Raw genomic sequence first — 24,816 nt, forward strand, 5'->3', positions numbered from 1 at the left:
CTGGTTTTATTAGCTCTTCTTTCTCTACTTTCTTAAGGCAGAAGCTAAGGTCATTGATTTAAGAACTTTTCTCTATTCTAATGTAGGCATGTGGTGCTAAGAATTTCTCCTCTGGAATCTTGTTTAGCTGTATTCCATAAATTTTGAAATTTTATATTTCCATTTTCATTTAGTTCAAAATGCTTTAAATTTCCCTTATTTCTCTTTTTTGACACATTTGTTATTTAGAAACAGGTTATCTAGCTTCCAAATATTTTGAATTTTCAGATATCTTTTTTTCTTTTAAAATTTAAAAATTTATCTCCAGAGTTTCCATTTATTAAAAAGTTGATAAAAGTTTAACTTGAATAAATCCTTTCCCCACTACTATTTATTTTTAACTTGTTTAAAATCTAAAAAAATTTCATTTTACATTGGCGTGTAGTTGATTTACGATCTTTTGTTAGTTTCAGGTGTACAGGAAAGTGATTCAATTATACATATACAAGTATCTATTCTTTTTCAAGTTCTTTTCCCATTTAGTTTATTACAGAATATTGAGCAGAGCTCCCTTTGCTATGAAGTAGGTCCTTGTTGACTATTTTAAATATAGCAATGTGTATATGTCAATCCCAAACTCCCAATCTATCCTTCCTCCCCACCCTTCCCCACTGGTAACCATAAGTTCATTCTCTAAGTCTGTGAATCTGTTTCTGTTTTGTAAATAAGTTCATTTGTGTATCATTTTTTTCTTAGATTCTGCATACAAGTGATATATGATATTTGTCTTTCTCTGTCTTACTTCACTTAGTATGACAATCTCTGTGTCCATCCATGTTGCTGCAAATGGCATTATTTCATTCTTTGTAATGGACGATATTCCATTGTATATATGTACCACATCTTCTTAATCCATTCATCTGTTGATGGACATTTAGGTTGCTTCCATGTCTTGGCTATTATAAACAGCACTGAAATGAACATTGGGATGCATGTATCCTTTCAAATCATGGTTTTCTCCAGATACGTGCCCAGGAGTGGGATTGCTGGATCATATGGTAGCTCTATTTTTAGTTTTTTAAGGAACCTCCATATTGTTCTCCACAGTGGCTGTACCAATCTACATTCCCAGCAACAGTGTAGGAGGGTTCCCTATTCTTCACACTCTCTCCAGCATTTATTATTTGTAGATTTTTTGATGATGGCCATTCTGACTGGTGTGAGGTGATATCTCATTGTAGTTTTGATTTCCATTTCTCTAATAATTAGTGATGTTGAGCATCTTTTCATATGCCTGTTGGCCATCTGTATCGTCTTTTGCCTGTTTTTTGATTGGGTTGTTTGTTTTCTTTGATATTGAGCTGCATGAGCTGTATATAAATTTTGAGATTAATCCCTTGTCATCCGCATTGTTTGCAAATATTTTCTTCCATTCTGTGGGCTGTCTTTTTGTTTTGTTTATGGTTTCCTTTGCTGTACAAAAGATTTTAAGTTTAATTAGGTCCCATTTGTTTATTTTTGGTTTTATATCTATTACTATAGGAGACAGATAAAAGATATTGTTGCGATTTATGTCAAAGGGTATTCTGCATATGTTTTCCTCTAAGAGCTTTATAGTATCTGGTCTTACATTTAGATCTTTAATCCGTTTTGAGTTTATTTTTCTGTATGGTGTTAATTCAGTTTTTGATTTCTAATTTAACTCTGTTTTCGTCATATTTTGTTGACTTAACTACCTGTTGATTTCTTGAAGCTTGTCTTATGGTCTATAATATGGTTTATTTTGGTAAATTTTCTGTTTTTTTCTTGAACAGAATGTTTATTTTTCCATTTTTGGTAGAGTGTTCTATAAATGTCAGTTAGATCTAGCTGGTTCAGTCTGTATCCTTATTGATTTTTTGTGTAATAGTTTATTGAAAAAGTGGTATTGAATTCTCTGATTGTAATTGTAGATCTATTTCTCATAGTAGTCCTATCAGCTTTTGTTTAATGTATTTTGATTATTTTAGTATGTTTTGTTTTCAAGTACATAAGTGTTTTGGATTATGTCTTCTTAATTAATTGACCCCTTTAGCATTATGAAATGACCCTCTTTTTCCCTGGAAACATTCTTTGCTCTGAAATGTGTGTATTTTTTTATATTGATATGGTCATTTCAGCTTTCTTTTGACTAGTGTTAGCATGTTATATCATTTTCCAACTTTTAACTTGTATTCTATTTGTGTCTTTACATTTAAGGTAGATTTCTCATAGGCAGCATATAGTTGAGTCTTGCTCTTTATCCAGTGTGATAATCTCTGCCTTTTCATTGGAGATACTTAGAGCATTTATATATATTATGAGTGGATTTAAGTCTTCATTTTACTTTTTGCTTTCCACCTGTTTTTCTTTATATTTTTCTCCTTTTTTTGTCTATTTTTATTAAGTATTTTTTATGATTCTATTTTATCTCCATTTTGGCTTATTATATAAAACTCTTCGTTATATTAGCTAAGTAGTTCCTTTAGGATTTATATTATACATCTTTAACTTATCACAGTTTACTTTGAAGTGATATTTTATGAATTTATGGGTAAGAACCTCATATTTCACGCTCTTTCAAACCTCTGTGATATTGTTGTCACATATTTAGCTCTTACATTGTTTTTGTTTGTTTGTTTGCTTTAAATAGTTGATTCTCATTTAAAGAGACTTAAAAAGTAGGGAAGAAAATTTTAATATTTTCCTTCATAGTTGCAATCCAATGCTCCTTATTCCTTTATGTAGACCTAGATTTTCATCTGACATCATTTTTTTCTTGAATAATTTCATAAAATATTTTTCATACTGCAGATATGCTAGTGATAAATTCTACCAGCTCTTGTATATCTAAAAAGTCTTTATTTCACTTTTGCTTTTGAAAGAGTACCACTTCTGCTGGTTAAAGAATTCTAGATTGACAGCTTTTTCTTTCAGTACATTATGAGGTTGCTTCATTGCCTATAGCTTGCGTTGTCTCATGAGAAATTTGCTATAATCCTTACCTTACCTTTACTCTGAATGAAATGTTCCCCCCCTCCCAGCCCCAGCTCCTTTTAAGATTACACTGTTGCACATGAAAAGATTCTCAGCATCACTAATTATTAGAAAAATACAAGTCAAAAAAACAATAAGATGTCACCTCACACCTGTCAGAATGGCTATCATGAAAATGTCTACAAATAACAAATGTTGGAGAGAGTATGGAGAAAAGGAAACCTTTGTACAGTGTTGGTGGGAATGTAAATTGGTGCATCCACTATGGAAAACACTATGGATGTTCCTCAAAAAACTAAAAATAGAACTACCATATGATCCAGCAATTCCACTCCTGGGTATATATCCAGTAAAGTAAAATGAAGAAAAAATGAAAACACTAATTTGAAAAAGTACATGCATTCCTATGTTTATAGCAGCACTGTTTACAATAGCCAAGAAATGGAAGCAACCCAAGTGCCCATAAACAGTTGAATGTATAAAGATGTGATATATCTTCTATCTATCTATCTAGATATATAAAACTCATCCATAAAAAAGAATGAAATTCTGCCATTTTCAGCAAAATGGATGGACCTAGAGAATATTATGCTTAATGAAATAAGTCAGACAGACAGAGGAAGACAAATACCATATGATATCACTTATATGTGGAATCTAAAAAATTTAAAAATGCAAATGAATGTATATGCAAAATGGAAACAGACTCACAGATATAGAAAACAAACTAGTGGTTACCAAAGTGGAGAAGGAAGAGGGGATGGGCAAATTAGGCATATGGGATTAAGAGATACAAACTACTATGTATAAAAGAGAAACAACAAGGAAATATTAATGGCACAAGGAATTATAGCCATTATCTTGTAATAACTTTTAATGGAGTAAAGTCTGTATAAATACTGAATCATTATGCTGTACACCTATTATAAATGTATATTGTGTATATTGTAAATCAGCTATACCTCAATAAAAAAGATTATACCGTTAATCCCTGCCAGAGTGTTTTTCAGCTCAGATATTGTAGTTTTCATCTCCTGAGGTTTAATTTGGGTCTTTTAGAGACTTTTCTTTGTCTCTCATTAACATGTTCATCTTTTTCTCTAACTCCTTAACTAAATGGAATATGTTATAATAATTGTTTTAATGTCTCTACTAATTCTATCATCTGTGTTATTTCTGGGTCAGTTTTTATTCATTCTACTTTTTATTGTGGGTTGTATTTTGTTTCTTTGCATGCCTAGTAATTTTTTATTGCATGTCAGACATTGTTAATTTTAACTTGTCCAAACTGTTCATTTTAACTTGTTAAATGATGGAATTTTTGTATTCCTAGAAGTAAGCTTGAGCTTTTTCTGATAAGCAATTAAAGTATTTGGAGATCAGTTGATAATTTTAGGTCTTGTTTTTAACTTTTGTTAAGTGGCACTAAAATAATTCAGGGATAATTTTTTCCTCTTGATGAGACAAAATCTCTTTGTACTCTGCTTCATTACTTATGAATTATGAAGTTTTAAATTCTAGTTTATAGGCATAGGCACCATTTCCAGTCTTTTGGGATTCAGTGGATCCTTTAACCATTTTGGGTGTTACCCCCACCCTCTCCCCTGCAAGCCTCAGGTAGTTTCCTCACATGTGTGCTCTGATCCTTACATAGCCAAATAGTTAAAGGGCTCTCTGCACATCTCTGGAGCTCTCTCTTTGTGCACTCCTTTCTGGCGCTTTGCCCTGTGAACTCTAAATATCTTGATCTATCTGGATTCCCAATTCTGTCTCTTCAAGTTGGTGAGACTCTTGGGTTACTCCTTTCTGGGCTGCAGCGTAGAAACTTACTCTAGGTTGTAAACTCAGTCAGTTGTAGACTCTGCCTTATTTGTTCGTTTGTTCCCATCTCATTAGGAATCATTTCCTTTGTTATCTGATGTCCAATGACTTGAGAACAATTAGTATATATAATCTTTAAATAGTTGTTTATTATGGGATAGTAAATCTATTCTCTGTTAAAGTATTTGGAAATAGTTTGATACCATAAGGTCTTGCTCTTATGCTTTGTTAGGCAGACGAGAGCAGCATTTATTTAGGTCTTGGGCTAATTTTTCCCCACCATTGAAGCAAGAATCTGAGTATTCTATTTGATACTCCATTACAGAGAAAAAGTATACCTCTTTTTAAAAAGTCCCATTGGTAATTTTTCTTCCTCTCTTCTCTGCCTCCACCCAGCATTCCTGTTCCCACCATTAACACCCAACACTAATCTAAATATAGTATGTTATAGACATTGAAGAACCAACTATAACATTATAAAAATAATTCTAAAAAAGATTTAAAAATACATTTTAAAAAGTGAAGCTATAGATCTTGGGGCAGGATTTTGAAATCTACAGACGTAGAGCCCCCTTGGGACCCACAAGTATAATAATTAGGAACAGATTATTAGTAACCCTTAGAAAAGATGAATCTTTCTTACCATTCTGACACTTTGCAATACAGAGGAGGTGATACATTCCCAAGGATGCTTGTTGTGTGATCGAGGGATCAGCATGGGAACACAAAAGAGACAGTTCTGCTGCCAGGACACCCAAACATGGAACATCAGCACTTGTCTAGTGAAAAAACAAAGTAGAAAAATGTATTTGCTATGCATGGTCAACATTAAATGTTTGTGTCTGATGTATGTATCAGACTACGGTTAGAGTTGAGCTTCAGAGTTCGCAAAATCTGTATTAAAATCCTCACTCTGTTACTGAGCCTCAATTTTCTCATCTATGAAATGCATATAACAAATGTTACCTTGTAACAGTTATTGTAGGAACTAAGGGGGTAACATTTATGACAAAAAAGAAAGTTCCTAGCCAAGTGCTTGGCAATAATAGAGACTCAACTAACGTTAGTTTCCAGTCTATATTTTAGGTAGCTATTTGTAGGTATAAAATTCTTAGGATACTGGGGTGGGGGAGTCAATATCCAAAAACTTTCATGCTTCCTTCTCCATGTATGAAACACTTTAGATGACTCTGTAAGTCACTGGAGAACACTTCAGATGACTCTGTAAGTCACTGAAGAAAACTTTTCTTCCGAGAATTGCTCTGATTCTTCCCAGGGAAATTAATTTTTTTTTTTTTTTTTTTTTTTGGTACGCAGGCCTCTCACCGCTGTGGCCTCTCCTGTTGCGGAGCACAGGCTCCGGACGCGCAGGCCCAGCGGCCATGGCTCACGAGCCCAGCCGCTCCGCGGCATGTGGGATCCTCCCGGACCGGGGCACGGACCCATGTCCCCTGCATCAGCAGGCGGACTCTCAACAACTGCACCACCAGGGAAGCCCGGGAAATTACTTTTTTAAAAAACTCAAAACATTTGCTTCTGGTATCAAACCTACTGCCAGAACATTTATATATTCTCCCCCTACACACACACAACTTCCTTGACACATAGGCTTCTCAAATATTTAGGTTTTTACCTTGACTGATTTGTTTAGCCAGATCAAATGCAAATAGAGAGGGGAGTAGACACATAAAAGAAGAAAGGAGAGATGGAAGAGACATTTTGCTTTTGTGAAGGTATAAGAATTATTACCAATTTTCTTTAAACAAAAAGGACTCTTCCCACATGTAGGTTTGCTAAACTAGTAGGCCTGCAGAATCTTCTTATCTCTAAGACAAATGATTACTTTTCCTAGGTAGATGCTTTGGTGCTAAAAGTTAGAGTTCAAGTCAACCTTCCAGGGAGATCCCAAGACCTGTTTCTCCTTCTTTGTATTACTCTTATTATACCCTTATCCTTGCCTCTCTTGTTGCTTGACCCACTCACGTCTCTCTGTCTGTCTGCCTGTCTCAGTCTTACACACAGACACAGACACACACACACACATACGGAATCATTCCTGACGAAGAATGTGAGGTGACCTAGGTCATGGGCCAAGGATATGACTGAATTAGGTTGTTGAGAGTGATGGTCTTAGTAGACGAAGGGAAGATAATCTGCTTCTGTGGATGTCTTCCTTGGATTCTTTCTGCCTATATTTCTTTGTAAGGGTACCTGCGGCTCCCCCTATTTTAGGAGTCCTATGACTTAGAAGAATCTAGAAGCAGACAGTAGGGGTTGCTATTTATTCTAGGCCCTAGGAAGAAGTATTTTATTTTCCCCTGGCTATTCTCTTCTTTTGGTGTGCATTCCAGATTTCTTTTTCTATCAAATGGCAAGATTTTAAGAACCACCTTTGCATTATGGGTTTAAGAAAAAGGGGAAGGTGTTCTGTTTCTCTGTTGTGCATGATGGAGGAGTATGAGTATGTGTCCAGTATTTTGCCACAAGCTTCTCTGCCATAAACATCTTTGCCACAAGCATTTTTGCTGCAAACCCTTTTAATACATGACTAATTGTCTGTAAGGCAATTTTGCTGTGAAAGATAAAATAACTAGTAGACTGTTTGGTTTGACACTTTGGTTTTAACTGGTTGAAATGAGTTAGACTTTCTTTCAGTTAGCCATTTTATTGATGGCTTTATTGAGCTGAGAGATGACAATGATTTGCCCCAAGAGTTGGTTTCTTATTTTGAAGCATACTACATTGGAGGAGAAAGAGGCTAAGGGTCTCAGAGGTGCAGAGTTGAATCCACATTTCCCATAGAACTATGGAACATCTATGAACAGACATGTAGCAAGATGCCAAGAACAAAACACAGTGCAGAGGTTTTTATAATGCAATACAAAGCTTAGTTAGAAATATGCATCCTGGTATTTGGAATGAAGGATGAAATGAAGGAAGAAGTTTTAGCAAAAAAAAAAAAACTATCATGCTGAATGAGGAGATGAATCAAAAAGCAAAAAACATATTATGAATGAAAGACTTCAAAGACAAGTGCTTAAGTACAACCACAAAATAAAATCAGTCATTTGGCAGGATTGCCACGAATTTACACACAATTTAAATATATTTAAATTGTATGTAAATATTTAAATTGTATTTCTCAAGAAAGCCTTTTTAATTTTGTTATTAATTTTTCATGTTTCATTATGACCTTTATAATGTCCCCCTTTTATTTTTCGTTATTTTATCTTTTATGAAAAAAGTGCCTTACGGCCAATTAGTTATGCTACAAAGATGTCTATGGCAAAGACCTTTATAGCGAAAGAACCTAGAACCAGGGGAGTACTTCTCACAGCTTAGCTCACTGAACCTGGGGACCATTTACAGAGGATTGGTTTTAAAGTTTTATTGTGTTATAGTTTTTGCCTTGAGCGTTCTCTCTGATTATCCCTTCTCATGAACTTGTGGATGTGTAACTCTTAGCAGGTGTCTTTGTAAAGGAAGCTGCTAATGTTGCCAGATAGGGTCTGTCTGGATGTGTGTCTCTAGCAGAGTAGCTGTGGCCATGTCTAGATTGCATAGCGTGTTTGAGGAGGAGGGGAGACCTGACTTAGAACAGGCCAAGAGAGGAATAAAGCTGTGTGAACCATGGGGCACACTGATGATGCCCTGCACAGTCCCTTCAGAAGTGTGCCAACCAAGGCACACCCCCTCAAACACAAGACTTTGGGAACATTACTACAGAATAGTCCTGCTTTTTTAGAAAATCTATCTAAAGTGCTGAAAGAAGGAGAGAGTTAAGACCTGGAGAAAAGTAGCTTCTCTGTATTTGTTCCTAAGTCTAAGTGCTCCTGCTTAGTTTTCTGACCCTTTCTTACTGGATTCCTTCTTCTGTGTACATCTGGCCTCTCCAGTTCCTTATCTTAACAATTATGACAGTTTTAGGTGCTAAATTCCAGAAGCAACCACTTCTAAGTTTTTTAGCTGCTTCTTTTGGAAGTCAACTGTACACCTCTAAACAATGGACTTCTACTTTAGTTCTAATATCACTTTGGGACATTGCCTGTCTATTCCTGCTGTGATGAATCAGTGCATAGGCCATACTCATTTTTAGTTATATTTCCTTTTGGCATATAAATATGTCCTCTCTACTCCTTTTGAGACTAAATTCTCATCTGTACTCAGAATTATCTATTTTTGATAATCATTTTTGTTCTCTTTATTTACCTGGGGCTATCTCTTGTATTTGGAGGGTTTTGGGGCTATCTCTTTTGTGTTTGTATTTGGAGGGTTTTCTCAAATGTCTGGCAAATTCTTGGTTGTCTAGTCACATGTAAGAACGTGATGCCACTGGTGGGATTTTGACCAAGGCTTGTCAACTGGTGGGCTTGGCTTTAGAGTAGTTGGGTGGGTAGGCTGGGGTCATGCTGAAGTGTATCTAAACAACAGAACCAAGATGATCGTTTCAGGGAATTTACAGTTGTTTAGAGAAAAATGTCCTCAAATTTTACCTACCAGTGGACTCATGTCCCTGTGGAATATAGAGTGTGTGTGTAAACAGGGATGGGAGGCACTATAGATCCTTCTGTATAAACTTTCTATGAGTCTTTTCAGTGCATGTGTATCTCTTGAGCTTTCCTTTGCCTCCCACTCTTCATCATTACTTGGGCTTCCATAGTTCCAGACTCTTCAGGGTTCCATAGGGATACTCTCTCCCTTTTCAGCTGTCCTCCATTCTAATGTTCACATGCCCCTGCCTTTCAGCTTCCCCTGCCAGACTTTATCAGTTACCATCTTCTATCTATTCTGTCATGCCGAAGTTTTCTGACATCACTAGCCCACTGAGAACCCGTTACTAATTCTCTTTGTTGCAATGGCAACATTTAACAAATTTTATTACTATCATTTTGTGGAGGGGGAGGAGATAGACATGTGGACAATCTGTTAGCTTTGACTTGAAATCTTCCACCTGTCTTTTAAATGCTGATGTGCCAAAGGAACAAACCTAGGAAAAATCTGTTAATGAGATAATATGACATGTTTAGCTCACATTTCTTCACCTGTTTGGAAATTAACAGTTTAATTGAAAGGACAAATATTCTTTGAGTGTAGCAGTTTCTTCATCCTGATGGGCACACAGGTCATATAAGAGGAATACCACTTTAAATTCTGGTAGAATACAAATGAAAGTATTGTTCAATAGGACAAGGGCCTCTCAGAGTCTGGAAGACATAGACTAGGGTAATTTATGAAGAAAATAGTTTTTATCCAGTGAATGGCCAGAACCTGAGAACAGAATAGGTAGCTATGTTTAGTTAGAGAATGGCAGAACAAATCTTCATTTATTATTTACAATGTGTCAGATATAGAGATATACAGACCTTGCTTGTGGGTAGTTTAGCTTTTAATTTATTAATAATATTTTTGATTGTTTTATATATTTGTTCCCCCATCTCCATTAATTTCACTGACTTAATTATCTTCAGAGGATAATTATATTATCTTTATAAGATAATTATCTTAATTATCTTATTTTAAAGAGAAAATTAACTTAGTAAAGGTTTATGCTTCCATGACTGTGATAAGCCGGTTGAGGCTAGCTTAGTTCCCACCTTCTGGAAAATGCTGGTGTGCTTCCACCTGCTGGCATTCAGCAAGCATTGCAGAACAGAGGAATACGTTAACCACTTGGCTTCTCAAAGGTCTCAGTTATAGCTTAGGAACCCTCAACGATTTATGAGAGCCTTCTGCTGTACATATGAATTTACACATTTATTGTTTCACAGTTGAAGGGTGGGCTATGTGCTGGGGAGAATGAACTTTACATCTGTAATTGAAAGAGAGTAGAGGTGATAGCAGAAGATGAAACCCCCAAATGTCATACCTGCTACCTGAGTGGAACTCACTAGTAGATATATATATATTTATACACACATATAGTATATATCTAGTATATAAATATACACTAGATATATAAATAGAAAATATATATGTGTATTGAAGTGCAAAGAGAAGCGTGTGAATAGTCTCCATCAAATGCTTGCTGAATATATAAAACATGTTAGGAACTATACAGAAAACAGACTGGAGTGTTGAACTACACTTAATCTCAAGCCTCACTTGCAAAATTTTGTGTCCATTTGAATGAACATTCCAAACCATCTCAGAAATAGAGGGAGACTGACTTCCCAGGCCAAAGTATCAGAATATTTAAAACAAGCCACTCAGTCTCTCTCTTGGACACTGAGATGGGGAATTAGCATGATGCAAAGAACGTCATGGACTGTATTTTCCATGTAAGTAAATTGTATTATGTTCCAAAGCTTATTTTATTTATTTAGTTTTTGGCTTTTTCTCACTTTCTTTTTCTAAATTTTTATTGGAGTATAGTTGTTTCACAATATTGTGTTAGTTTATACTGTACAGCAAAGTGAATCAGCTATATGTATACAATTATCCCCTCTTTTTTGGATTTCCTTCTCATTTAGGTCACCACAGAGCACTGAGTAGAGTTCCCTGCACTATGTAGTAGGTTCTCATTAGTTACGTATTTTATACATAGTATAAATAGTGTATATATGTCAATCTCAGTCTCCCAATTCATCCCACCCCCCTTTCCGCTTTGGAATCCATACATTTGTTCTCTACGTCTGTGTCTCTATTTCTGCTTTTTTTTTCAGATTCCACATATACGTGTTAATATATGATATTTGTTTTTCTCTTTCTGACTCACTTCACTCTGTATGACAGTCTCTAGGTCCATCCATGTCTCTACAAATAACACAAATTCAATCCTTTTTATGGCTGAGTAACATTCCATTGTATATATATATACCACATCTTCTTTATCCATTCCTCCGTTGATGGACATTTAGGTTGCTTCCATGTCCTGGCTATTGTAAATAGTGCTGCAGTGAACATTGGGGTGCATGTGACTTTTTGAATTATGGTTTTCTCAGGGTATATGCCCAGTAGTGGGATTGCTGGATCATATGGTAGTTCTATTTTTAGTTTTTTAAGGAATCTCCATACTGTTCTCCATAGTGGCTGTATCAATTTACATTCCCACCAGCAATGCCTGAGGTTTCTCTTTTCTCCGCACCCTCTCCAGCATTTATTGTTTCTAGATTTTTTTGATCATGGCCATTGTAATCTGTGTGAGGTGATACCTCATTGTAGTTTTGATCTGCATTTTTCTAATGATTAGTGATGTTGAGCATTTTTTCATGTGTTTGTTGGCCATCTGTATGTCTTCTTTGGAGAAATGTCTATTTAGGTCTTATGACCATTTTTTGATTGAGTTGTTTGTTTTTTTTGATATTGAGCTGCATGAGCTGTTTGTATATTTTGGAGATTAATCCTTTGTCAGTTGCTTCGTTGGCAAATATTTTCTCCCATTCTGTGGGTTGTCTTCTAATCTTGTTTATGGTTTCCTTTGCTGTGCAAAAGCTTTTAGGTTTAATTAGGTCCCATTTGTTTATTTTGGTTTTTATTTTCATTACTCTAGGAGGTGGGTCAAAAAAGATCTTGCTGCGATTTATGTCATAGAGTGTTCTGCCTGTGTTTTCCTCTAAGAGTTTTATAGTGTCTGGCCTTACATTTAGGTGTTTAATCAATTTTGAGTTTATTTTTGTGTGTGGTGTTAGGGAGTGTTCTAATTTCATTCTTTTACATGTGGCTGTCCAGTTTTCCCAGAACCACTTATTGAAGAGGGTATCTTTGCTCCATTGTATATTCTGGCTTCCTTTGTCATAGATTAGGTGACCATAAGTGCATGGGTTTATCTCCCAAAGTTTATTTTAAATAAAATAATAAAAATTCAGCTATGTTATAAGGCTGATTTAGGCTTTTCGTCTCAATATGTCTAGAGACTGTACAAGTATTAGAAATGGATACATGAAGATAGTGTCACAAATGCATGTTTCTCACCCCCTTATACTGAACTCCTGAACTGATTTAAGCAATCAGATATAAAATTAGTAGAGTATGTTTAAAAATCACAGTGAAGGGTGAGTTATGGAACAGAGACTGAAAACACAGTATCCATAAGAGAGAAAAATGTTCAGAGATAGTCTGAGGCTTCTTAGAAGGCAGGCAATAGTGTTATTCAAAATATAGAAAACCTCAGTAAATATTGGCAATTATGAGATACCTATTTGTTCCCCATCTGAAAGGCAATAGTTAAAAAGTCTGATAATATCCAGGTGTTTGTGAAGGTTGAGGAAACGGGCACTCTAATATTCACAGGAATGCAGAATGAGGGACAATTGTGCATTACTATGTTTTAACCTATTCATACTTTTTGGCCTGTTATTTTTCTTAGCATTTCTAAGTACATACATACATGCAAAAGGATGAACATTTTTGTATTGTTTGAAGCAGAAAAACCCACAATATACCTCAATGTTCATCAACTGAAGAATAGTTAAGTAGATCATAATACATCAACACTATAAGATATAAGCTGTAGTGAAAATAATGAAGCAAATCTATGAAAGTATCTGTTGGGCATACTGTTCAGTGAAAAAATAAAATTGCAGAACCATATGTAAATATGATGTAACTTTAGTAAAGAAAAACTAAGTAACAAATCTATGTCTATCCGTGTGCCTGTATATTTGTATGTGTACATAGCTGTTTGGCAGGACACACATCACACAGACCTGGCTAGGGATGAGATTGGGATGGAGAGGATAGTAAAGAAGGACTTCTGCTATGTCTTTAGCATGTTTTACAATGAAAGTACTCAAGAATTACTTGTTATACATTTAAAATAAATGGTGGTTTAAAAATATTCTAGGAAAAAGAGAAATAAGAAGGAAAGTAAGGATGGAAGAATTTATAAGTTTACAAATAACATTGATTGTGGTCCAAAGAGGAGAATCCAGAGAGTCAGCAAAAGCCTGGTTTTGACACACTCATACTGTTTGTGGAAAGCATGAGGCATCTTAATCAATTGAGAAACTCTGCTCTAACTGACATAAAGTCATGTAGGATATTAATTCCTTTCCCAGTATCCCAACCTACTAGTATGATAATACAAAGCAGGCGTCTAACACTCTCTAGACCCAAGACTTGGAAAGCAGCGCTGAGGAAATGCAGTCTTCAGAAGCACGTGGCATGATTACTCTGTGACTTACATATCCCTTGACTTTCCTGGATGCAAAGCTTAGCACTCTGCTGATGATCACCATGGCTCTCTCCTGCATGTACAAATTATCTTCACTCATCCACACAGCCATTTCCTGTTGAAAACACAAGAACTATCCTAGAGCCATGGTGTTTCCATTTCCACAGGTCCCTTTCTTCTGATCACCACCTTCACCAAGTCAAGGTTCCCCATGTCCTCCCAATGGTTTCACACCTATCCTATATTTATTTAAAAAATATGACAATAAGCTGGTATATTACTGTCTAGTATAATACTTCATCTGCCATATAGCTACACCTGGGTTTTATTTTATTTAATTCTATCCAATAAGTATTTACTAATATCCACTATAACAGTCACTTTGCCAGGCATCATGAAAAGTTTAACATGAGGCTATGAGGCTGATTATCACCAGCTGCTTCTCCTTCTCTTTTTCTTTCAAAATACATATTCTCTCTTTTTTTCTAAGCCATAAGATCTGATTTGCAGTTTTAAAAAAGAATCAAATGTTATTTGATCCTGAAATGTCATTTTATCCCAGAATTGCCTCTGTAAATTTACCATCCAGATATTTTCTGACTCATGGTTTAGAGTATATTCCTGGAGCCAGCTCGATGAGAAAGTTCTTGCTAATTTTGATTCATTGCTAAATATGGTCTGTCTTGCTGTAGCTTCTACCTATTCTAAATCCTCAGATGCAGGGACATATTTACAATCTTGGGGAAGGAAGAAGACTGCATATGCCTTACATGTTAACCACCATTAGTAGACTTCTTAAGACAGATTGTTGGAGTCCTCAGTATTTATGCCAATGGTTGGCCAAATCTCATCCCCTTCTCTTGCTCCCATTGTGTAAAACTGTTCTGAAGTTTGTTTCCTAGGGCAGAAGAGTCTCTAAATCTCAGGGGGCTCAGCCTATTCCTTTTCCAGGAGTGAGGGTCACCTCTTTTTGAGGATCAGGGGAGTTTCTAGATGTGGTAGGTATAAGAGCAAGGTGTTTAAGTAACAGGCTCCCAAGTTAGAGTAGATCCTCTACTCATTAGATGCACACATATTATTTCTCCTCTCTCTGCTTCCATTTCCTTATCTGCAAATGAGAGAAGTAATTTTAACTTTCTCATAGGGTTATTTTAAGGATTAAATTAAAAAACCCATATATTAAGTATTCAGCTTAGTGCCTGACATAGAGTAAATCCTCAATAAGCAGCCTAGGGTGGTAGAAAGAGCACACATGGGGAGAGGGTTGTAATAATGGGGTAATAACCAATTTACAGGATTGTGAGGTTAAAATGTTTTAAATGCATGGAAAATATTTGGCTAAAATTAGGCACAAGTTACCTCAGTATATTTTATTATCCCCTCCCATTTCTCCTAATCTTCATATATACCAGTTCTGCTTCTTTCCTTGAATGTGTTTTATGATTTGCAAATCCCATGATTCTCATGGTACAGTAAGTAAATGTAGTTTCTCAGTATTTTCAGACAGCTTCCTCCTGATGCCATCATGTTAAAAATGCAAAATTAAAGGTCATAAAACGTCCAGATCAGTCTCTGTCTCTGCCCAGCACATTAAAAACACAGTGAAATCTTGGATGTGAAAAGTAGGGTTATGGATGGTTATTAGAACTTCCTTTGATACTATGGTGTCCATGAAGATAGGATGCTCATGGGATTCCCTAGCCCAGGGTTGTTAGGGAAGAACATGCATATAGATATTATCAAAATATGGCTCATTGTTAGGTGGACCTGAAGGTGGTTTAGGCCAATCATCGTATGTTCTGCTACCCTGTATTGTGTTTACTCTTACATTGCTACATAACCCTTGGCTTCTTAAGTGTCTGTTGCCATTCTCCCAAAATTGGCTTCTTAAAATTGTGTCTCTGTAATTCAAATAAAAGAAAGTGATTTTATTTGGGAGATAATGACACATTCTGAAAGGTAAAGAAAAATTTTCAGCTGCCAAACACTTGAAGGAGATGTAAGTATGGCAAATGGTAAATAATAAGTAAAATATAGTATACCCTTTAGATTTATGACAAGAAAATGAGACTACTTATTTTCCCTTTACCTTTAAGATTTGCAGTTTGTAGAGGTCTTTAGACACTAAGATCAGAAGAGTGTCCTCAAATATGTTTAAAATAGTTCGGTATAAATTCTGAAAAACAAGAAATTTGCACAACCAGCCAGCCTGCCTTAGATAAAATTTTACCAACGCCTATAGTTTTGCATCCTGGGGTCCTGAGTTCTCCCCATAAACTGAAGGTAAGAAAGGAGAGAGGTAGCTCTGGAGATGAGACCTCATTCAATACAATATGCCATGAATTGCTTTAATACCTTGCGGGGCAAGTGAACTGTGTAGCTATGCTGAGAAATAAAAACCACAGATGTTGCTGATCTTACTACAGGATTCTTCCTACTTCCACTTTTCTTAGCTCCTGTTTCCTTCTTTGCAACACTTGCCAGTAAACTTGCTGTTTTTGTCAAACAAATTAACCAAAATCTCTTCACCCATTTGTTCCTATAGATCCTATACAATCCTTTAAATCCCATGGGTTATAGAATTCACAAGGAGTCCAGGGATAGAGATTAGTGCTAGAATATGCTGTTTATCTATTATATCTAAAGAGAATGAAGGAGAAAACAAAGATTACAACTTTTGGACAGACTTTCTGTGGGATTGCTGTGGTGCATGACGATGTCTCATTATGACTAAAGGAAGCAAGTCTTACCTCCAGGTCCTCTTGGTCATCCTCATTCTTCCCAATTTCTTTCACTTTGTCAAGACTTGGTATAGCAAATGCCATTTTAAAGGACAACTCTACTATCTTCAGTTGAGTTTCATATTGCAATAAGGGATCCACAAAGCTGACAAGAAAAAGGTATAATTATTAAATTGAGAAAAGAACAGATACAACCTAACTTTAGTGGTTTTTTCTTAGTTTAAGAGACAGTGTACTAGAAAATGAGGCCCAACTTTTGGCTTTATATAACATGGGTTTTAAATATTAGTGTGAAAATAACAATGGTGCTTTAACTATAAAGGAATCATATTTTTTGGTAAAAATCATTTATAATCTGTTATTTAGAGTTCATAATATATTTCTGCATAGACATAATAATGTAAAGGGTGGTTACCTACCCAGCCAAGCCCGTAAAGCCATGCTGAGATTTAGGTAGTTGAAATATATTACTGCCACATTTTCTCTAGTCCATGATACTATTTTCTTACATTTAATGTTTCTGATATTGGGATACATCTTCCAATTTATGGCAAGAGAAACCTTCCCATCAGCAGCTAAAAAGATAAGTTGTGACACAGTTATTGTTCCTTCAATAAGTGTGGCCTCTGGATAACAGTGCCTCCTGATTTTTTTGTGTTAAAAATAATTTTTTTAAAAAAGATGGTAATATAGTTGTTAAGGTAGGAAATCTTGTGCTGAACTCAGAATCTTTTTCCTCTACTGGAGAAGAAGACCTAAATATCTGATATCCATTGTTTGAAACGGCATTTCTTGGATTATATTAGATAATTTTCAAATCTTGAGAAGATTGATTTGACTTATTCATGGGCTCCAATGGATTTTCAGACTCTGAACAGCTACCTATCAAAAGCTTCCAGTAGTATTTTCAGTTGTAGGTTTCTAGAGATATATGATTTTGTTTAGAAAAATGCAAAATTAATATTTTGATGAAATAGAAAATACTGTCTTTTAATGTACTTTGAAATCATATTGCCAGTCCTAAAAATGCTAAAATGGTCCATGTCATGAACAAGGATTAGGAAAGTAGTGTGATACTCTGATGCCATTCATAACTGCTGATGGACTAAAGAATCTTCACATTTTACGTGTGAAGAATGCTGAGAGTCAGATATCGGTGATACTAAAGAAAGTCCAATATAAATATATAGGTCAACATTGGCAGTTATCAGCAAGTATACATTGTTTTTTGGGCTACATGTAATTGATTTTTCAAAAGAACAAGTATTAAATTACTAATGTGTTTTACAAAAAATGACATCTTGGAAATAAGAATGGCAGTGTGAAACCTTTCTTATATTCCAAGATACATAACCAGGTGGTATAGAAAGAAACTTGAGAAGAAAGAATAAGCATCCCTCACAAATTACTGTATGCTTTTGTTAAATTTTTGAGTGAAATGTTTTTTCAGATATTAGAGTGAAGTGAGAAGTAGCGGTAAGCCAAATGTACTAAAATATTTCTTGAAAATGTTTTATTTCTTCCTATTATGAAGCAATAAGTATTATATAAGATCAGTAAGCAAAATTTTTACAAGTATAATTTCAAGAATCACAATTGAATAAAGGAAAGTCGATGCCTCCTAATAAAAGCATGGGAAAATTATATTAAACATGATCAAAAATAAATCAGGAGGGCTATATCAATATGATACAAGTCTAATACAAATGAAAGAGTATTAAGGGAGATATATGCAATTATTATAAAATAATAAAAGACATAGTTATTAATACAAAAGCTCTCAAACCACATAGAAACAAAATTGAAAAATTATTAAACAGAATTATTAATATATATAATAATTTTATGAAAAATTATTATATTTTTAAAGATATAAGGAGAAATAGACACACAGATATAGGAGATGATTAAGCATTCAATTATTAGTATATGGTAGATAAAAATAAAAATTCTGCAAAAGGAGAGACCTTTAATATAATTAATAAGGAGGTATAAATTGTATTAATTGAGATAACAAGGATTATCTTTTCAGATAATCATGGAATGCTGACAAATATTTACCATATACTTAGCCATAGAAAGTTTCAAAATATAAAAGGATATATATTTCATTCTCAAATCACAATGAGAAGTCTATTTTAAAAATTAGAAAATTCAAAGTACTTAAATACTGTCAAGATATTTTTCTTATTTAAAATGAGGGAAAAATAATAAACTAAACATGTAACTTAAGATTTTAAAAGGACTAAAAATACAATCAAAGACATGAAGGACATAAGCAAAATAAATGCATTATGAAAAAAAAGGAAAAGGAGACATAATAGTATAATGGCAAGTTTAAAAAAAGATTTAAAAGATAAGAAATCATAGGAGACTACTACAAGCAACTATATGCCAATAAAATGGACAACCTAGAAGAAATGGACAAATTCTTAGAAAGGTACAACCTTCCAAGACTGAACCAGGAAGAAAGAGAAAATATGAATAGACCAAGCACAAGTCTAGGACCAGATGGCTTCACAGGCAAATTCTATCATATATTTAGAGAAGAGTTAACACCTATCCTTTTGAAACTCTTCCAAAAAATTACAGAGGAATGAACACTCCCAAGCTCATTCTATGACACCATCATCACCCTGACACCAAAACCAGATAAAGATATCACAGAAAAGAAAATGACAGGCCAATATCACTGATGAACATAGATAGATGCAAAAATCCTCAACAAAATACTAGCATACCGAATCCAACAACACATTAAAAGGATCACACACCATGATCAAGTAAGTGGGATTTATCCCAGGGATGCAAGGATTCTTCAATATCTGCAAATCAATCAGTGTGAGACATGACATCAATAAATTGAAGAATAAAAATGATATAATATCTCAATAGATGCAGAAAATGTTTTTGACAAAATTCAGCACCCACTTATGATAAAAACTCTCCAGTAAGTGAGCATGGAGGGAACCTACCTCAACATAATAAAGGCCATACATGACAAACACACAGCAAACATCATTCTCAATGGTGAAACACTGAAAGCATTTCTTCTAAGATCAGGAACAAGACAAGGATGTCCACTCTCACCACTATTATTCAACATAGTTTTGGAAGTCCTAGCCATGGCAATCAGAGAAGAAAAAGAAATAAAAGGAATCCAAATTGGAAAAGAAGAAGTAAAACTGTCACTGTTTGCAGATGACATGATACTATACATAGAGAATCCTAAAGATGTTACCAGAAAACTACTAGAGCTCATCAAGGAATCTGGTAAAGTTGCAGGATACAAAATTAATGCACAGAAATCTCTTGCATTCCTATGCACTAACAATGAAAGATCAGAAAGAGAAATCAAAGAAATAATCCCATTTACTATCACATCAAAAAGACTAAAATACCTAGGAATAAACCTACCTAAGGAGGTAAAAGACCTGTACTCAGAAAACTATAAGATACTAATGAAAGAAATCAAAGATGACACAAACAGATGGAGAGATATAACATGTTCTCAGATTGGAAGAATCAATATTGTGAAAATTACTACACTACCCAAAGCAATCTACAGATTCAATGCAATCCTTATCAAATTACCAATGGCATTTTTCACAGAATTAGAACAAAACATTTTACAATTTGTATGGAAACATAAAGACCACAAAAGCCAAAGCAATCCTGAGAAAGAAGAATGGAGCTGGAGGAATCAGGCTCCATGACTTCAGACTATACTACAAAGCTACAGTCATCAAAGCAGTATGATACTGGCACAAAACAGAAATATAGATCAATGGAACAGGATAGAAAGTACAGAGATAAAACCATGCACCCATGGTCACCTAATCTATGACAAAGGGGGCAAGAATATACAATGGAGAAAAGACAGTCTCTTCAATAAGCTGTCCTGGGAAAACTGGACAGCTCCATGTAAAAGAATGGAATTAGAACACTCCCTAACACCACACACAAAAATAAACTCAAAATGGATTAAAGGCCTAAATGGATACTATAAGCCTAAAAGGCTGGATACTACAAAACTCTTAGAGGAAAACATAGAAAACTCTTTGACATAAATCATAGCAAGATCTTTTTCAATATACCTCCTAGAGTAATGAAAATAAAAACAAAAATGAACAAATGGGACCTAATTAAACTTAGCTTTTCCACAGCAAAGGAAACCATAAACAAAATGAAAAGACAACCCTCATAAAGGGAGAAAATATTTGCAAATGAAGCAACTGACATGGGATTAATCTCCAAAATATACAAACATCTCATGCAGCTCAATATCAGAAAAACAAACAACCCAATCAAAAAAATAGGCAGAAGATCTAAATAGACATCTCACCAAAGAAGACATACAGATAGCTAAAAAGCACATGAAAAGCTGCTCAACATCACTTACAGATAGCTAAAAAGCACATGAAAAGCTGCTCAACATCACTAATTATTAGAGAAATGCAAATCAAAACTCCAATAAAATATCACCTCACACCAATCAGAATGGCCATCATCAAAAAATCTAGAAACAATATATGCTGGAGAGGGTGTGGGGAAAAGGGAACCCTCCTACACTGTTGGTAGGAATGTAAATTGATACAGCAACTATGGAGAACAGTGTGGACGTTCCTTAAAAAACTAAAAATAGAGCTACCATATGATCCAGCAATCCCAATCCTGGGCATATATCTGGAGAAAAAACATGGTTCAAAAGGATATATGCACCCCAGTGTTCATTGCAGCACTAGTTAAAATAGCCAGGACATGGAAGCAACCTGAATGTCCATTGACAGATGAATGGATAAAGAAGGTGTGGTATGTATATACAATGGAATATTACTCAGCCATAAAAAAGAATGAAATAATGCCATTTGCAGTGACATCAATGGACCTAGAGATTGTCATACTGAGTGAAGTCAGTCAAAGAGAGACAAATATCATGTGATATTGTTTACATGTGGAATCTAAAAATGTGTACAAATGAACTTATCTACAAAACAGAAATAGAGTTACAGATGTAGAGAACAAACTTATGGTTACCGGGGGGTAGGGGGGAAGGGATAAATTGGAAGATTGGGATTGACAGATACACACTACTATATATAAAATAGATAACTAATAAGGACCTACTGTATAGCACAGGGAAATCTACTCAATAATCTCTAGTGGCCTATATGGGAAAAGAATCTAAAAAAGAGTAGATATATGTGTAACTGATTCACTTTACTGTACACCTGAAACTAACACAACATTGTAAATTGACTATACTCCAATAACAGCAACAAAAAAAAGACAAGCAAAAGAGTAAGCAGAAACTAAATAATAATTAATAAAGACTAAATTAGTAAAAAAAATAAGTAAGCTATTATATGAGTTTAATAGTAACAAATAAAAGTTATTTATATTATTAAATTATACAAGTATATATGAAGGTATAACACATGTAAATCTTTATGTACCAAATTATACTTGGTTGAAATATGAAAAGCAAAATCTATAACAAATTTTAAAGGATAAAGGAAAAACTATTAGGTGGGGGATTTTTAGGACATTTAAGTAGACCAAAAAATTAAAATATGGAGAAGGGGATTCTAATCCAGGGACTGCCTTTCCATGAACCCTGTAAAATAATACAGTATGCCAAATTTTGTTTATATGGATCTATGTATACATGTATCTTCTAGGTGACTAGGCTTTGACAAAACACTTATTAATAAGTGCAGTTCTTCTGGAAAACAAGTTGACACAATCAAAAGCTCTAAGAAGGTTCATCTCATCTGCATTACTTTGGGTTCAGGGGAAGCAGATGCCAATACAGGATTAGAAGTACAAGAGATTTCCAAGAGAAGGAAGGAAGGAGGAATAGGGTAGGAAGAGTCTTGGACTGCAACAAGTTCCAAGGAGGGTTCAGCTTGGCTGATGGCAATCCCTCAAGCTGAAGTCACCCATTGGAGTTATTTGTCCTACCATTCTGGGTCATTGGTGAGATCAGCCTACAGGAAGTGACACCTCACAGACCGTGCTGGTGAATCTATACAGGCAGGGCTGGAGTTGTTGACCAATGAGGATTCCCCCACAGCAGGGCATTTTCATGGTTGCCTATCACCTAAATCAGGAACCTCACTTTCAGAATGGTATTTCAAGGAAGTAGTTCAGAGCAGATACAATCTTTTACGTACCAGGATGATTATCATAATGTTGGTAAAATATAATATAATTTAGAAAATGTCAAAATTTTGGAATATTCCATTGCCATTAAAATGAAAATATGATTTTACAGAGAAATTAAAAATTAAGACAAAGCAAAAATGAAAAGTAGTATAGAAAATTGAATGTGCAACCTGCTTATGAGTCTGCAGTAGTTAAATAATCTGCCTATTCCTGCAATACAGAAAGATTTAAAAGAACATGAGAAAGAGCTAATAGTTGCTGAATTAGGGTGGTGGAATTTGGAGTAACTTTTTATTTCTCATATTTTTGATATGTATTTATTACATTTTTAAAAAGGTATTCAATCAGTGATATGAAAGCATTAAAACTTATTATACCTGGAGTTCATGGCCAGGATCATGGCTTGGTTACTTAACAGGCCTGAGTATGCATCCCATAGGCTGGCAGCTGTTTGCGCCTGTAAGTACCAGGAGAGAGAAAAGAATCAATGATGACAGACCTGTGGGGCTCATAACATCATGTGTAATTCTGTCTTTTACAGAAACCAAAGGGACCAAATTGGACTTGAAATATAAGCCCAAGGGTTTATAGAAGTGATGAGACCAGACAAACTGTAATTTAAACCTATGCATGACATTAAATGCTGGCCTTTTACAGCCAACCACTGTGCTTATATAATTAGCATTTCCAGACAAAAATTTATTAGGAATGCTCTTTACCGGGTGCCCTCCTATACAACATTAAGTGCAATCTGCTCAGTGTGGAGTCTATCCATAAACATATCAGCAAGGTGATTTAAAACAGGCCTTACTGAAAAATGTCCAAACTCACACTACTATAGAATGGGAACCATGTACAGGTCAATGTATAGCTGTCTAATATAACTATTTAAATTTATAAATGATAATAAATGGGATTCCATTAAGAATCTCAACTTTTTTTTTTTTTTTTTTTTGCGGTACGCAGGCCTCTCACTGTTGTGGCCTCTCCCATTGCGGAGCACAGGCTCCAGACGCGCAGGCTCCGGACGCGCAGGCTCAGCGGCCATGGCCCACGGGCCCAGCCGCTCCGCAGCATGTGGGATCTTCCCGGACCGGGGCACAAACCCGTGTCCCCTGCATCGGCAGGCGGACTCTCAACCACTGTGTCACCAGGGAAGCCCAAGAATCTCCACTTCTTTATTCAAGAAGTTGGAGAACTGGAGAAGACCTAATAGAATAGCACCTCTTTTCTTCTGCGCATCCCACTCTTGTTCACGCAAGCCTCTGTTGCAATGTCACTTTCTTGTATCAGGCCCATTAGTGCTGTTTATAGAAATTCTCAGCCTCTATTTCTGAAATAGCTCAAAGTTCTCTTTTAGGTACTGCTGTATAATAATGGTATTTCAAAGGGAATTTATTCCTCTAGTGCATGGCAGTGACTGCCCCTGAATACTTCGCACATTAAAAAAAAGCCCTTCTCTGTTTGCTAAGTGCTGCTTTGCTGACTCCAGCATTGAGTGCCCTGTGGGATCTCTGTTTTGCCTCTGTGGAGTGTAAGAGCAATCTTGATGGATACAGCTATATGCCTGTCTATTAAGATCGTGTTGTGGACTGCGTGTTTGAATTTTGAGAAATTTCGATGTTGAAACCCTAACCCCCAGTGTGATGATATTAGGAAGTGGGGCCTTTGGGAGGTGATTAGGTTTAGAGGAGGTCATGAGAGATAACCCCTATGATGGGATTAGAGCCTTTATAAGAAGAGACATAAGAGAGCTCGTTTGCGATTTCTGTCTCCACCATGTGAGGATGCAAGGAAAGGATGGCTGTCTGAAACCCAGGAAGAAGAATCTCACCAGATACTGAATCTACCATTCTTTGATCTTGGACTTCCCAGCATCCAGAACTGTGAGAAATAAATTTCTGTTGTTTAAGCCACCCATTCTCTGGTACCATGGTAAACCAGCCCAAACAGATGAGAGTCAGAGAAACTTCCTGATTG

The 24,816-nt window shown here is 35.4% G+C and overlaps 1 protein-coding gene across 1 annotated transcript in view; it reads right to left on the reverse strand.

The window, feature by feature from the left end:
• The window catches only part of MROH9 (maestro heat like repeat family member 9), a 69,167-nt gene extending 45,032 nt beyond the window's left edge, over positions 1-24,135 (reverse strand). Inside the window, exons 1-6 of the mRNA XM_029226922.1 lie at positions 24,061-24,135; positions 23,214-23,293; positions 16,678-16,813; positions 16,017-16,103; positions 13,938-14,042; positions 5,459-5,594 (exon numbers count right to left, since the gene is read on the reverse strand). Coding sequence (XP_029082755.1) covers positions 5,459-5,594; positions 13,938-14,042; positions 16,017-16,103; positions 16,678-16,813; positions 23,214-23,293; positions 24,061-24,135 — 619 coding nt within the window. The remainder of the gene's footprint in view (positions 1-5,458; positions 5,595-13,937; positions 14,043-16,016; positions 16,104-16,677; positions 16,814-23,213; positions 23,294-24,060) is intronic.
• Positions 24,136-24,816: the final 681 nt, after the last annotated feature.

The sequence above is a fragment of the Monodon monoceros genome, unplaced genomic scaffold (genome assembly GCF_005190385.1).
Source record: "Monodon monoceros isolate NGI ecotype Baffin Bay Population unplaced genomic scaffold, NGI_Narwhal_1 Super_Scaffold_18, whole genome shotgun sequence".
NCBI lineage: Eukaryota > Metazoa > Chordata > Mammalia > Artiodactyla > Monodontidae > Monodon > Monodon monoceros.